This window comes from Lissotriton helveticus, chromosome 7 (genome assembly GCF_964261635.1).
Source record: "Lissotriton helveticus chromosome 7, aLisHel1.1, whole genome shotgun sequence".
Lineage (NCBI taxonomy): Eukaryota > Metazoa > Chordata > Amphibia > Caudata > Salamandridae > Lissotriton > Lissotriton helveticus.
This window is the reverse complement of record NC_136068.1, coordinates 1,623,759,195-1,623,773,984: the sequence shown is the minus strand read 5'-3', so window position 1 is coordinate 1,623,773,984 and position 14,790 is coordinate 1,623,759,195. Positions and strand designations below refer to the sequence as shown.

At 43.2% G+C, this 14,790-nt stretch overlaps 1 protein-coding gene across 1 annotated transcript in view; it reads right to left on the bottom strand.

Moving 5' to 3' along the window:
• SYT3 (synaptotagmin 3) overlaps positions 1–14,790 on the bottom strand; it is a 384,737-nt gene that overhangs the window by 255,781 nt on the left and 114,166 nt on the right. The window contains exon 5 of the mRNA XM_078655302.1: positions 7,368–7,746. Coding sequence (XP_078511428.1) covers positions 7,368–7,746 — 379 coding nt within the window. The remainder of the gene's footprint in view (positions 1–7,367; positions 7,747–14,790) is intronic.

Genomic DNA, 14,790 nt, shown 5'->3' with positions numbered 1-14,790 from the left:
CGGGCATCCCACATTCTATTAGGCTTATTCAGGAGGAGCTACCCTTTCGCAAGGCACTGAAAACATTCCTCTTCTGCTAAATTCCCCATGAGTGAGATCCCGTACACACACACAAGCGCCGGGACACCTCGTTGGGGTAGCTGTGCGCTATATAAAACACACTAAATATATAAAATAAATATATTACACCAGCTTGAGTGCATCGCATGGATCCAACACGCACCCACGCCTGCCCTAAATGCTCTTCCCCACAGGCCGATTTTGCACACATGACTTGGACATGCAGGGAGACAGCTAGATTTTGGATAGGGGGGTTTAGTAAGTTATCTTGCATGGCAGAAATCCCCATCCCACCTTCCCCGTTAATGGCGCTATTTTGGATACGTGAAGTCTCACCCTAGGTCTGTTTGCAGCTTCTGTGCATTAGCACTGTTGTTGGCTAAAATATAAGTAGAGCTGAAATGGGGTAGCAAGCACTAACCTAAGGTGAAGTATTGGTTGTTTAGCTTTCCCACTGCAACACGAATAGTGAATTATACGCCCAACTGCAACCTCTGAGATCACGGCCACTAGACATATGGCAACCATACAAGTCGTACTTACTAGCACTAGCATCGGTGGGCTCCCAGATGGATCACAGCCGATAGGTGGGTAGCCCCCAAAGGAGTTGTGGGGGTGCTGGCGTAAGTACAGGGCAGCTGGGTCTAATTTCAGAGGTGACTCTTCCTCACACCCCAGGGCGTTAAGAACTGCATAATATTTCAAGTGTAATGTTTGTACATGAACCGATTATACACAGCTGTGGATTGGTATTCTTGTTTCTATTTTTGTGGAAAATATAAATAAAATTATTTTTTTAAGTATTTAAATGAAAAATAAGTTAATAGTGCAATGGCATTGTTTATTTAGCTTTATGTTGTTCTATTTAAATATATATAAGAACATTAATTTACATTAATATTTAACAATATAAGCCTATATTTTTTAGTACATTTACATTCGTGTATGGTGAATGCCAAAGGTAGTAAATTTACCACAAAGTGTAAGAAAAAACAGACACATCTAAGTTTACGTATGTGTAAGTTTATCTTTATGAATAGCCCCCTGCTTGAATGATGATGACAACCTTTATCATTATAGTGCTTTATGCCATATGGTTGCTGTTTCTAACCACTGTAAACATCAGCGACTAGAGGTGGGCGAGCCTACAAATTAGCAGGGGGACCCCAGCTAGAGTCAAGCAAAGGGTCTGGCTTGGATTTAGAGTCCAGGAACGAGCCGAGCCCTTAAAATATGTGCTAATGAACCATACAACAAGCTTGATATAAAATATGATAAAGTCTCTTCAAAATTCCAAAACGTGTATCTCTTTAACACAAGAAGCTTTGACAACAATAAGGCACACTTTATAGCACTGCACTGCGCAGAACTTATTAAAATTGTTATTTTTGTACAACTGGAAGTCTGAACTCTCATATTTGAAAGTGCTTTCATACCCGATAATAGAGAAAAAGGAGTTGGGGGAAATAAAACATTTGTCTGATAAAACAATTGAAGTGGGAAAGGCAAACTGCTTCCTGATTTTCTGGTTTCACTTTGTACAAATCAGCCAATAAATAAATGGGTATCGATTTGTCTTTCTTCATGCTAATGCTTTGTTTTTACCTCAGTGCACTGAGTCCAACTCGACCCGATGGGTATTAGAGATCTTTCCATGAGCACCAGTTACGTTACACATGGTCACACAACATGTGGAGGGTAAAGTGATTTGTCTAGAATCACACTATATGTTGAGCCGATGCTGAGATTCGAACCCAGTCCTGCAGTTCAAGTCACCAGCTCTCACCGTAAGGCCAGATCCTAGGGAGAGAAAGGCAGGCAGAAGCCATAGGAAAACTCGGCTCGTTATGGGCTCGAGATTCCGACCTGTCCTCGAGCTGAGCCTAGCCAGGCTTCAGGCTCGAGCCTGGCTTGAGCTGTCACTGGCTCGATCACCTCCATCAAAGACTACTATTAACCAACTAAAAAGTTGTTTAATTTACTGAGCGACCTGAAAAGGGCAGAAGGCTGAGTCTAACCAACCCGATTTAAACGTATCTTTAAATTACTGCAGACATCGGCAGGGACAGTTAACTTGCTGAGCCTTCTGGACGGTGGTAATTGTGACGGATCCTTTTTTCTTAAAATATTATTAAGAATATAATTCTCTTCCTTTTTTATTATTAATGCTGGGCTGAAAGATCTATTTATAGTTTGATTTTTAACTAAAAGGGTATGTTCCGATCAAGAATTTCCAATCCTTTTTCATACTCCAGGTCTTCTGTGGTCTCAGATAATTGAATTACCTGCAATCTCCCATCACTTTCTGATTAAATTATTGAAGAAGGCAATGTGATAAATGTGTTAAATTATGATAGGGCTGAAAAACTGCAGATATGGATTATAAAATAACACTCTAATGTTATATATGACAGAAAAGATGAGACACCTATTATTTAACAAAAGGTTCCTCAAGCATTATTTTAGATCCTCTCATGTTACGATACGGCGTAATAGTGGCAATTTATCATTATTCTTGTCACTCAAAATTTCTGAAACAAAGCCATTGCACCGCCTCGAACAATTACATCAAGTTCCAAAGAACATTTCTTTGATTGTTACTTTTTTGTCACTAATCTTATACATGTATGTTTTGTAAAAAAAGTATTTGTCACTTGTTATTGTTACCAGTTGTGCCGAGAGTTGCTACTGTACAAGAAACTCAGAGGAGTATGTTTTAATGTATAATGTGGTAGTAAAGTCTTACTTGATAAACAAAGTTTAAAGTATGAAAACAGAAATAAATGTTACCCAGGGTCAATTAAGAAGACCACCGAGGCACACAAATATCTGCATTGATGGTGTCTGAGGCATTATTTCTTTCATTGCTATATTTTTAGTGCCATTCGCGTCAACACATTTAACACTAAAATACAGCGCTGACAGATTTGCATTTTCAGTAATTACACTTAATTTCACTTAATTTACCAAAAATGTGACATAATTACATGACAGTATATTACGCAGATTTGGCATGGCTCTAGTTTATAATGCGGTACACCACCATTCTTTTCCAGCATTATCTACGTGCACAAGTTCACAGACAAAAAAATTGAAAAAATGCAAATCTCTTTTAATTGACACCTACTGTGTGGCTCACACGCTTAGGTACATGGACACATGTGGTATAATCTAAATAGAAGATACATATAGTGGGGTAACAGTAGAAACTTGGGTAAGTGTTAGGTTTTCCAGCACCATTGTAGTACATCCGGACTGCTTATATTTACCTGCTTACACACATCCATCGTCCAGATGATTATGGGATGGTGCCTATTTTAAAAGAAACTCAATTTTAACAGGTGTAACAAATCCCCAATTGAGGGTATATCGCAGTATGTGAGGTGGTCATACCACAAGCTGGTGCAGACCATTTGTTTAGAGCAGCGGCGGCCGGCACAGGTAAATGCGGTAGGGTGGGCAGGGCGCAGCAGTGGGGGATGCCGACAGATGACAGAATAGGTGTTATTTATTTATTTAATGTCGACTTACCCCCTCCAACCACGCCCTGCCGCCGGCCACGGCGTTTACCTATGCCGGCCGAACGCTGGTTTTAAGTTTGGCAGATATTAATGAAGCCATAGAAGGGGGAACAATTTTCCATTCATAAATCAAAAGTGCCAGGCAGCATTACTTGAAACACGCCCCCCTTTTTCACTGTCATGTTTCAAGAGCAATGTGAGATACCAGGTCAGCAGGATTCACTGTGATACCATATCTTGGTGGACAAGAAAGCCACATAATCACAACTAATGCAGTTGGTGACAGAAAATATTTATCAATTAGATGTATGTTCTGCCTCAAGAAGAGCACCTACACGAGTTTATAAAAGCAACACCATTGCCAGCACACAGGAGGCGCTGTAAGATCTCTGTGTACACGACTCCCCACACTGGGGTCTCCAATCCAGAATTCTGTAGCACCAACTACTCAGCTTGGAGGGTCTACTGTAGAAACTTCCAGACAAGACCTCCCCTATCCCGTAAGTTTTTTTTACGCTAAGTGCTGTATGACCCTATTCTTCACATAGAACATCTCCTGTTGAGACATCCAGATGAGACCACTTCCAATTATATGGGTTTCCTATTCAGCTGTCTAAATAACACTAATTGTACAGACCTCCAACTACCACGACTCTGCACGTCAAGATTTTTTTTTAACAAGACGAGGGTTTCACATAAACAACTTCTCTGCATAGATACAGACCTCCAGGAAAGACCATTTCCCACAGTGAGGTTTCTTATCCAGAACTATGTATAACCAACAACGCCACGAAAATAGTCTATTGTATGGACCTCCAGACATGACCACTCCCCAGACTGAAGTCTCTTATCCATTGCTCAGTAGAACCAGTATCTTCACATGCAGCAGCTTGTTTCCAGCCCTCTCCGTACAACTAGGGATTTCTACCCATACCTCTTTTTAGTACTGCTCCTGAAATGGAGTTTGTTTTGTCTAGACTAGAACACAATAAAATGGCATTCTTCAAAGTGATTCCCCGTTATCTAGAGCATAGTAGAAGCAATATCTGTACAAGGAGGCCACCATTTCAGGAACTCATAACACCACTCCCCATACCAAGGGTCTCTCACCCAAGACTCTGCAAAACTAACTTCTTCGGTATGCAACCTTTACAACGCAACTTTTACCACGCAGTGCTGTTACAACGCATGTATTACAACGAAAACCATTACAACGCATTACACTGGGGGGCGCTATAGGATAAGGAATAGTTTTAATTTTCTATCCAACACCTTCCCTAGTGTCCACGGGGACTGGAGTTGGAATAGTAAATTAAACTATTCACTATCCAGCACCCCCAAGTGTAATGCGTTGTAATGGTTTTCGTTGTAATACTTGCGTTGTAACAGCATGCGTGGTAATAGCATGCGTTGTAACGTCATACATCCAACTTCTCCACATGGAGGGTCTCTTGTCGAGGTCTCCAGATAACACCATTCAGCACTGAAGGTCTTCTCTTCAGATCTTTGTATTAAGGGCCTTATTAGAGGTACGCCGGTCCTCAGGACCGCCGTACTAGTGGCGGCGGTCTGACCCCGACTACCACTACGAGTTCTCCTACAGTATTCAGAGTGTGGCTGTCGGACTGTCACAGGCCACAGCATCAACCGGTGGTCCAGCATCCTGCAGTGGTCACACAGCGGAAGAGGGCGGCAATATGCTTGCACTGACGCTGCGGCACCACAAAGCACATTACGGGTTGTCTGTCCACCACCCCTTTCATGGCAGTCAGCCCGCCATGGAAAGGGTGGGAGAGAGGCAACTAAAGGGAACCTAACAGGTCCCCTGCCGCTCCTGGGCCTCGGGGTGCATGTACGGCGTGGCATGTATGCCACCATGTGCAAGAACGCGCTGCAGGCACTGTCATGGTGGCATCTGCAGTTAAGGCTATGAGCATTATACAGCTGCCACAGTGAGACACTGCCTGCGCTCAATGGACTACAGTTGGATTATGGCGGGCGGGTGCTCGACAGGCTTGGCAGTCCTCCTATCGGCGCAGCGATGGTGGGCCGACAGGGGCAACATCAAACTCGTAATAAGGCCCTAGGACTGTTAATCAAACTAAGGATTTCCTGTCCTTACTTCAAGATAAGCCACGCCTTTCTCCAGTGGGCTCAGACACATGGCTCCATATAACCCTGTTCTCCTTATTGAGCATCCCTACCAAGATCTCCAGATAAGATCATTCCCGGCAATGAGTGTCTCCTATATCAGATATCTTTAGAATGAAGGCATGTGGTACCAACCTCAATATAGCACCACTACCAACAAGAAGTCACTATTAGGATTTGGCTCCTAATGCCGAATGTTGTGCCAACAGGTATTTGTGCACAATTCAGCGTTACAAGTTCCACACCCCCAATATTTATTCCAGTTCATAATATGCTAGGAAGTACCTGGTGAAGTTTGTTTGGGGAAAACTATCAGAAAAAAGTCAAATCTGCACCAATTGGGAGTGTAACTTATATTGCAGATTATACCTCATTCCAAATTCATTAACCCAGAATGAGGAAGTAATATATCACAGTGGAATAATCTTAAGGTACGGTATTGACTTTTCCTAGGCTCTCAAAATGACACCCTCAGTTTCTTTTACCTAGAGCTCTGTTATTCCTCCTGCTCACTGAGCATTTCTTATCTAGAGATCCGGATAAGTTCACTTGCCACACCAAAGGTCTTTGAAAGTTGAGTGTCTCCTGGCCAGACATTGGTGTAACACCACTCCAGACATTGAGTGACTTTTATCCAAAAATCCATATAAATAAAATCCCCTCATGCAGGGTCTCCCGTCCAGAACTCTGGATAAGACCACTCCGCACACCGACACTGATGGTTTCAAGCTTTCTGTGTAACACTATTCTGCGTACGTTGGTTCTACTATCCAGACTTGGGTGTAACGTCACTTTGATTGACTCTTATTCAGTACTCCTATTTAAAATTCCCTAAAACTAGCCATATAAGACCACTCCACATCCCGATGATCTTCAAGCTCTCTGTATAACACTGCTCCCCAACTGAACATCTCCTGCCCAGACCTCACTGTAACTCTACTCCCTACACCGATAACTCTGTTCCAGAATTCCGTAAAACTAATTTCTACTCACTGAGGGTCTCCTGTTCAGACCTCTAGATAACATTGTTCACCACATCAATGATCTTCAAGCTCTCTGCAGAACACTATTGTCCAGTTACAGGTTTCCTATCCAGACTTTGGTATAACCACACTCCCCACTCTATGGCACATTTATCCAGAACTCCCTATGACTATTATCTCTTTATGGAGAGTATCCCGCCAAGAGAACAAGACAAGAAAATTTCCTACACTGAGGATCTCCTATTCAGTGCCTCTTGGTGCAGTGCACAGCTGCCATGATTAATAATTAAAAGTGGATAAGCAGTGAAAAGTTACTTGGCAGTGCAGGGCTCTGAAGGTCCCTAGTTCAAAGCACAGAGGCCAGGATTAAGGAGGTGGGCAGTGAGACTCTTCCTGGCAGTGCAGGGTGTGTCAAGTGCAATGAACAGTGTTTATGAGTATTGCTAAAAGGCATGTATGGCTTGACAGGTTGCCTGGCAGTGCCTGGCATCGCCGCAAGCCTCTTCATGCAGTGCATGGTGACAATGACTACTTAGAAAAGGGATATTAGACGTGTGGTCTTACCTGTCTGTTCAGAGCACTGCATGCTTCTAAGTGTAGGGTACAAAATGTGTGATTAGTGCTGCAGGGCAGGTGAGCAGTGAAATGTTACCTGGGTGCCGGTGCAATATTTGCCACTTGCTGGTGTGAGTGTGCATTGGGGATTGGTGCATCCTTGCTGGTGACCTGATTTTCCACAGGGATGTCGGGGGACGTCTGGCTCAGCTTGATGTTGGCATCGGGGTATGAGTCCATGTCCAGATAGGAGCGCTCGGGCATCTCCGGGCCCAGCTCCACACGCTCCACCAGCAGGTCCCCATAATGGGAGTGGTGGAGAAGCCCGTGGTGTCCATGGTCCTTGCGCGGCGTTTGAGAGGCTCCTTTATCCCGCCAAGGAATCCAGCAGAGTTTCCAGGAGACGAAGAGCGAGACCCCCAGAAGCACAATGCCACAAAAGGTGACGATGACAGACAGGAGACTGACAGAGATCTCTGTAAAGGAAAAACACAAGAAGGTGAAGACAGGGTAGCAGCCACGAGGTCCTCACCAATGTCAAGTGCATTCATCCTACTTCTAACTCTTCCTTTCATCAATCCACCAACTTCACCTGGGCTCTTATCCAATGTCTGCCCAACACTACATCTCAGCCGAGCATTCACCTACTGTAGCCCTAATCCTTCCCAAAATCTGCACACTGCTGTCCCAGTCCATTCTCATATCCACCCACTCACCCTCACTCACTCCTTCATATAATGCAACAGCTGATACCCCACTCTTTTGCTATTGCCACCTACTGCTACCATTCAGTCCACTTGTGCTCACCTACTTCACTCTCATCACCAAACTCTTCCAACTCCTACCTCACTCTTTTGTTGCATCATCAACCTCAATCTCACTCCCTTGTATGCACCAACACCACCCTCATTTCTTACTAAAATCTTCCCACCTCTATCTCTTCCACCTTCTATATCTTCTCCGTCAACCTATTTCCTTCCCTTATTCCACTCTCTGGTGGCTGCCACCTTCCCTATACTCTGCCATTTGCCCTAACTTCTTTCCAAAATTCATCTGCTGTTACCTTCTCCTTCTCAGTATCTGGCTACTTTCCCTCACTCCTGTTCTATAACTGCTTTGTTCACTCTAAATCATTCCCATTATCACCCTACTTAACTGTTATTCCTTCCCAACACAAACCCATTTTTAAACTACACACCTCTGTCCTGCAGTTCAATCACTCTTACCCCTTCCATCCCATATTATTCATCCAGCCTTCACTTCCTATTCTGAGAAATCTACCTACTCCTGCCTCTTTCACAGTATCAACTTACCCCTGTCTCTCCTTCCTAATGTTCACACCACTTGTCTCTTCCTTCCTTAATTTTCAACCTCTCCCACCTCTCTCCTATCCAACATCAACCCACTCCTGCTTCTCATTGAATGAATATCGACCAATCCTCAGCACCAGTGTCACCCCTGCTAAATATCCACCTATCTCTTCTTCTCAGCACCTACTCAGAACTGAATCTCCCATTGTTAATATTACCCCATGGTGTGTTCATGTGGGTCACCAGCACCAAAACGAATGCTTACTACAGTAACCTACGAGATTCTATGTAACAAAATGTCTGCCTACAGGCTGGAGCAAAGTGTAATAACAATCCACCCTTAAAGGCTATTTGTCATTAACATATACGTTTCAGAATACGCAAGCCCTACTCGCTTTGTCATAACTTCTCATTATAAACAGATCACACTTAGGGAATCAGAGATAACTTTTCTCAGTGAACTGATAAGGCATCTTTGCTCTAAGAATGGTTTGACACTATATACAACCAGGCCTGGAGAAGTGTGCAGAGGCAAACATTTATAAAAGTACAAATATATAAAAAAAAATTACAGTTTGTAAAACAATATATAGCCCCTCTCAATAGGGCCTAGCAAGAATCATCACAGTGAAATTATAGTCCCAGGGTGTGTCTGAGTGGGTCAGCAACACAATACCCCTTGCTTATGATGGTCATCTGTAAGATTACATGTGACCAAAAAAATACCTTTTTATGGTCTGTAACATAATGTGATAACAATCCACTGCTGCAGGCCTGATGGCTTTACCATATGATTTTCACAAAAAATAAGTCAGACCTACTGCCTTTGTAATAACTTTTCATTATAAACAGGCCAGACCTATGGCATCAGGCATACTATTTCCTTATACACGCTTCAAGGCTATAGCTGTTATCATTGGCTTTTCACCATAATAGTCTCAGGCCTACTGTACAGAGCATCAGCTTTCCCACAAGGCAACCAGTAGGCAAATGATCATAAAATTGCAAATGTATACAAAATTACTGGTGGCAAGGCAAACTAGTATCTTTCCTAATAGGGCTTAACAAGGATTTACAGAGTGCAAATCTTTTATACTCATGGTTCGTCAGAGAAGGTAACCCACATCAAACCCCCTACCCTATTAATGTAAACTATGAGATTCCATGTAACAAAAAGCCTATCTGTCGACTTTAATTCAACAATGTCTATTGACTTAAAGATGCAATTAATGTTACAATCAATATGTCTTGCCTACTGCCTTTATTGTAACTTTTTGTAATAAACAATCAGGCATATAGCCTTTATCATCGGCTTATCACCACCATAAGGAACTGAAGCCCATTGTACCGAGTGTAAGCTTTACACAGCGCAAACATACAGCATACAGTCATAAAAGTGAAAATATACACACAATTACATTTGGCAAAGCGAAATACTATCTACCCTAAGAGCTTAAAGGAGCTTAATAATAATTTTCTACCCCCATTTTGTTGGGGTAGATCACTAATGCAAAAACCATCATCTATTACAGTAATCTGTGAAATTCTCTGTAACAAATTACCTGCCTACAGGCTTTAGAGCAGCTTGAAAACAAGCCAGCCTTAAAAGCCTATTGTTTTTTAATGCACTCAGTTGGTGACACTTATTGGCTTTGTCATAATGTTTGATAATAATGAGATCAAACCTATGAAATCTGGCATGTTTCTCCCAATGGACTGATAAGGCTGTTACGCTCTAATATTGGCTTTACACTTCACCAAACACCGGACTAATGAGGGCACATAAACTGGCAACCATCATACATACAGTTATATAATTACAAATACAATACAGTACAATACAGCATAGAAAACAATGTACAGCACTTCCCAACAGGGTCTAACAGAATCATCACATTGCAGTGGGTGATTAATAAAAAAAAACCCTTGCCAACTATGTTAAACAGTGATATTCCATTCAACAAAACACCTATCTGTAGGCTTTAACATAGAGTAATACCAATCCACCCCTAAATGCCTATTGGCTTTACCCATGCTTTTCATAATACATATGTCAGGCCCAGTGTCTTTAGTATATTTCATATTAATGTTGAAATCCTCTAGCACAAAACTAAATTTATTCTCGAGCCAGTTTGCTGAATAATGCACCATGTAGGTGCGTTTCAGAGATTACGCAGGAAAAAAAACTGGGAAACAAAACATATAAACATAATTGGTTTGATTGCAGAATTGAGATGGGTTACAAATGTTTTTATGCGTTCACTATTACCGCTACTGACTATATTACGTGAGGACAACCCACAGAATTGTAGCACCTCCTTCTGCAAACTATTAACTCTGTATGGTGGAAAGAGTGTTAGAGGTAAGGTACAGTAGTTATCATCAGCTAATGCAGCAGAAAATAAGAGATAGAAAATAAAGGTATGGACCATCATCAGTTGACAGTTCTGTTGGCATGGAGCCAGGGAAACAAGGGATGGCTCGTGTCATTGACAGACTCTGCAAAGAGAACCGGATCAAAGAAGTAAAGACTGGGAACCACAATTGATCAACACAGGAGAGGAAAATGGACTGAGCAACAAGAGCTGGCAATCACCAATGGTTAACACGGCACAGAAGAAGTGCGGAAGTGACGTATCAATCAACAATAAAAAGAGCTGAAAGGCCTGAGAAACACAAACTGGCAATCCACGACCAACACAGTGCTGAGAACAAAACCAACGCAACAAGGACTGGCAGTCAAAATCGACATGAGAGATAGATTATGTCAACAACGACAGCGAACTACCATTGACCAACACAGTGAAAAGTGTCATAACACGTCCTGGTAATGATGACCTGAAATCAATTTATTTGTGATCAAATAGTTTGTTCATCAATGACCCACCGTAAGTCTAGCATACATGATTTCTTCATTGTGTAATTTTCTTGTTATTCACATTTAGATTTAGCAGCGTGGACTGTATATATCTTTGTTATATTAAATGCAGGTAGACAGGTCGCACATGGGTCTATGTGCTCCAAACCATTTAGAAATGAACGTTGTATTTCTGGTTGTTGTGATTACCTTTCTGCTTCACATACCAAAGCCACTGTGAGCTTGTGAAGTCCTGTACCAATATAGCCATATAGCCTGCCGTAGTGGGCTATACCGACCATGACAGGTCCGATCCAGTGTTAAAGGCACAGGCTTTTAACAAAGGAGCAGGTCTTTATTGCCGGTATAGCCTAGCTATGGCAGCTTCTAAGGCTATTAGAGCATTCTGCCACAAGAGAGCAGAATGTTCTACTCTGTAAAACAAAGTCTCATGGAGCCCCAGGGGACTGAAGCTCGGTGAGGCCTTTGTTTACAGCAACAGCAGTGAACCTTAACTTTGGAATGTTGGAGCTCCAGGCTTCTACTAGCCATTGGACACCCAGAGAACTTCATTGGAGCTCCCAAAATTCTAATGCCTGTTAAATTGCTTGCAACATCCCACCCTATTGCTTGTAAAGTTGTGCTGTGTTAGTGCCTGTGATGTCCTGTTGCAATGCCTTTGATGTCCTGCACTAGTGATTGTGTTGTACAATGCTCAAGCTTGTAAAGTCATAACCCAGGGCTTGTGAGGTCCTGTATTTGTGCATGTACTGTCCTGTTCCAGTCCATGTGAAGTCCTTTACCACTGTTTGTAAACTTTTGTGCCACTTCCTGTAAAGTCCTGTCCTAGTGTTTGTGAAGTTTTGTTGACCTGTCCTAATGCTTGTGATGCCCTGTGGCCCTGTTCTAGTGCTTGTGTAGTCCTGCCCAAGTGTTTGTAACGTCTTGGGCTTCTGAAGTCTTGTTGCTCTGTCCCAATGCTTGTAAAGCATGCAGCCCTGTTCCAATGCTTGGGAAGTCTTGTCGCCCTGTTCTAATGATTGTGAAATCCTGCAGCCCTGTTGTGCTTGGGAAGTCTTGTCACCCTGTCCTATTGCTCGGGAATTCCTGCTGCCCTATTCTAGTGCTTGGGAAGTCTTGACGCCCTGTCCTTATGCAGTACTACGGCCCTGTTGTAGTGCTTGGGACGTCTTGTCACACTGTTCTAATGATCGTTAAGTCTTGCAGCACTGTTTTAGTGTTTGTGAAGTCTTGTGCTAGTTCTTGTGAATGTTTGTTGCCCTGTCCTAATGCTTGTGAAGTCCTGCGGCCCTATTCTAGTGCTTGTGAAGTCTTGTCGCCCTGTACTAGCGCTTGCGAAGTCTTGTCGCCCTGTCCTAATGCTTGCAAAGTCCTGTCACCCTGTGCTATTGCTTGTGAAGTCTTGTCGCCCTGTCCTAATGCCTGTGAAGTCTTGTCACCCAGTCCTAATCCTTGTGAAGTCTTGTCGCCCTGTCCTAATGCTTGAAAGTCTTGTCGCCCTGTACTAATGCTTGAAAGCCTTGTCGCCCTGTACTAATGCTTGTGAAGTCTTGTTACCCTGCCCTAGTGCTTGTGAAGTCTTGTTGCCCTGTTGTAGTGCTTGTGAAGTCTTGTCACCCTGTCCTAGTGCTTGTGAAGTCTTGTTACCCTGTCCTAATGCTTGTGAAGTCTTGTTACCCTGTCCTAGTGCTTGTGAAGTCTTGTCACCCTGTCCTAGTGCTTGTGAAGTCTTGTTACCCTGTCCTAATGCTTGTGAAGTCTTGTTACCCTGTCCTAGTGCTTGTGAAGTCTTGTCACCCTGTCCTAGTGCTTGTGAAGTCATGCTGCCATGTTCTAGTGCTTGTGAAGTCTTGTTACCCTGTCCTAGTGCTTGTGAAGTCTTGTTACCCTGTCCTAGTGCTTGTGAAGTCTCGCTGCCTGTTCTACTGCTTGTGAAGTTTTGTTGCCCTGTCCTAATGCCTGTAAAATCCTGCTACCCTGTTCTAGTGCTTGTGAAGTCTTGTTGCCCTGTCCTAATGCTTGCAAAGTCCTGTCACCCTGTGCTAATGCTTGTGAAGTCTTGTTACCCTGTCCTAGTGCTTGTGAAGTCTTGTTGCCCTGTTCTAGTGCTTGTGAACTCCTCTTTGTATTTGTACATTCCTATTGCTCGTGCAGTCCTGCCTCAGTGGCTGAGATGTTCTGTGCTACTGAAGTCATATCCGTCGGCTTGTAGATCCCCGAGGGTGAAGTGTGCACGTGAGGAAGATGATGGCACACCCCTGGAGTGCTGGAGGATGAGGTAAGGTCCCAAAGAGATAGCGCTGTACCACGCCGGCTCCCATTCACTTCAGAACCCCCACCGCCCCGGGAGGCACGAGCACTAAATAATGAATGCTTTTGCTTTTATCTGTGATAAATTATAAATATAGACACGTTTGCGAGAGGCTCCTTTCGTCTTTACTCAGCAGTAATGCTATTCCTGGTATCTGGCAGCACACGTCATCACTAGAAACCTGTCCTACCACCGAGGGGCAGAGATGCTGCAGCCTGACCTGCCTGGACCTGGACCTGCCCACTCGCATGCTCTCTGTGCTACGCCTTCTGTGCCACAGAGGAATAGGGCGACTGCTTTTACTTCCGGGTGTGGAGCTCATTCCTTTGCATACGGCTGAGCTCATTTATTGCCTGGCTTTCAGTTCTTTTTCCTCTTTTTTCTTTTCTTTTTCATTTTCTTCGGTGTGGGCTCATTAGGTCTGAACTAAAGACAACATTAGCTGATTCATCAGGCTCAAGTAATCAAACTAAATGCATAAATAACAAGTACATCCATATATACTCTAATATTGTATGGTTCAGTGCTTAACTTGTAAAAAAAAATAAGTGCCAAGGATCTCGTCAGGAGGCCACTGCAGCTTGTTGCCCCTGCCAGGGCTGCCAATGACAATTTAGACTTTTCCAGACCCCTGATACTATAAGTATGGCTCGGAAGGCAGCTTTATTCACTTTTAACATATCGTATATTGATAATAAACTGTTGTTCTGTTCAGCTCTAAGTTAGTGTGGCACCACTCCCAGGTGACAGCTGTCATAAGTGCCGGTGTTGACAATCAAATGTGGTGTCGTGCACTAGAAATAACCTGTTCAAATTAAGCACTGGTTAGGGTTTTAATGCTGCACTCTTCATTAATTGGTCTGTTTAACTGCCAGTCACACTTTCCTTCCTGCCAGTACAATGTACAGCATCTGCCAATGGGTGAGCCTGTGTCAAACAGTGGTCCTTTGGCACTCGGGGTGATGGCTATTTTCGTGATCACATGTGCACAACCACCTAAAAAGAAGTGTACTTCAGTGCT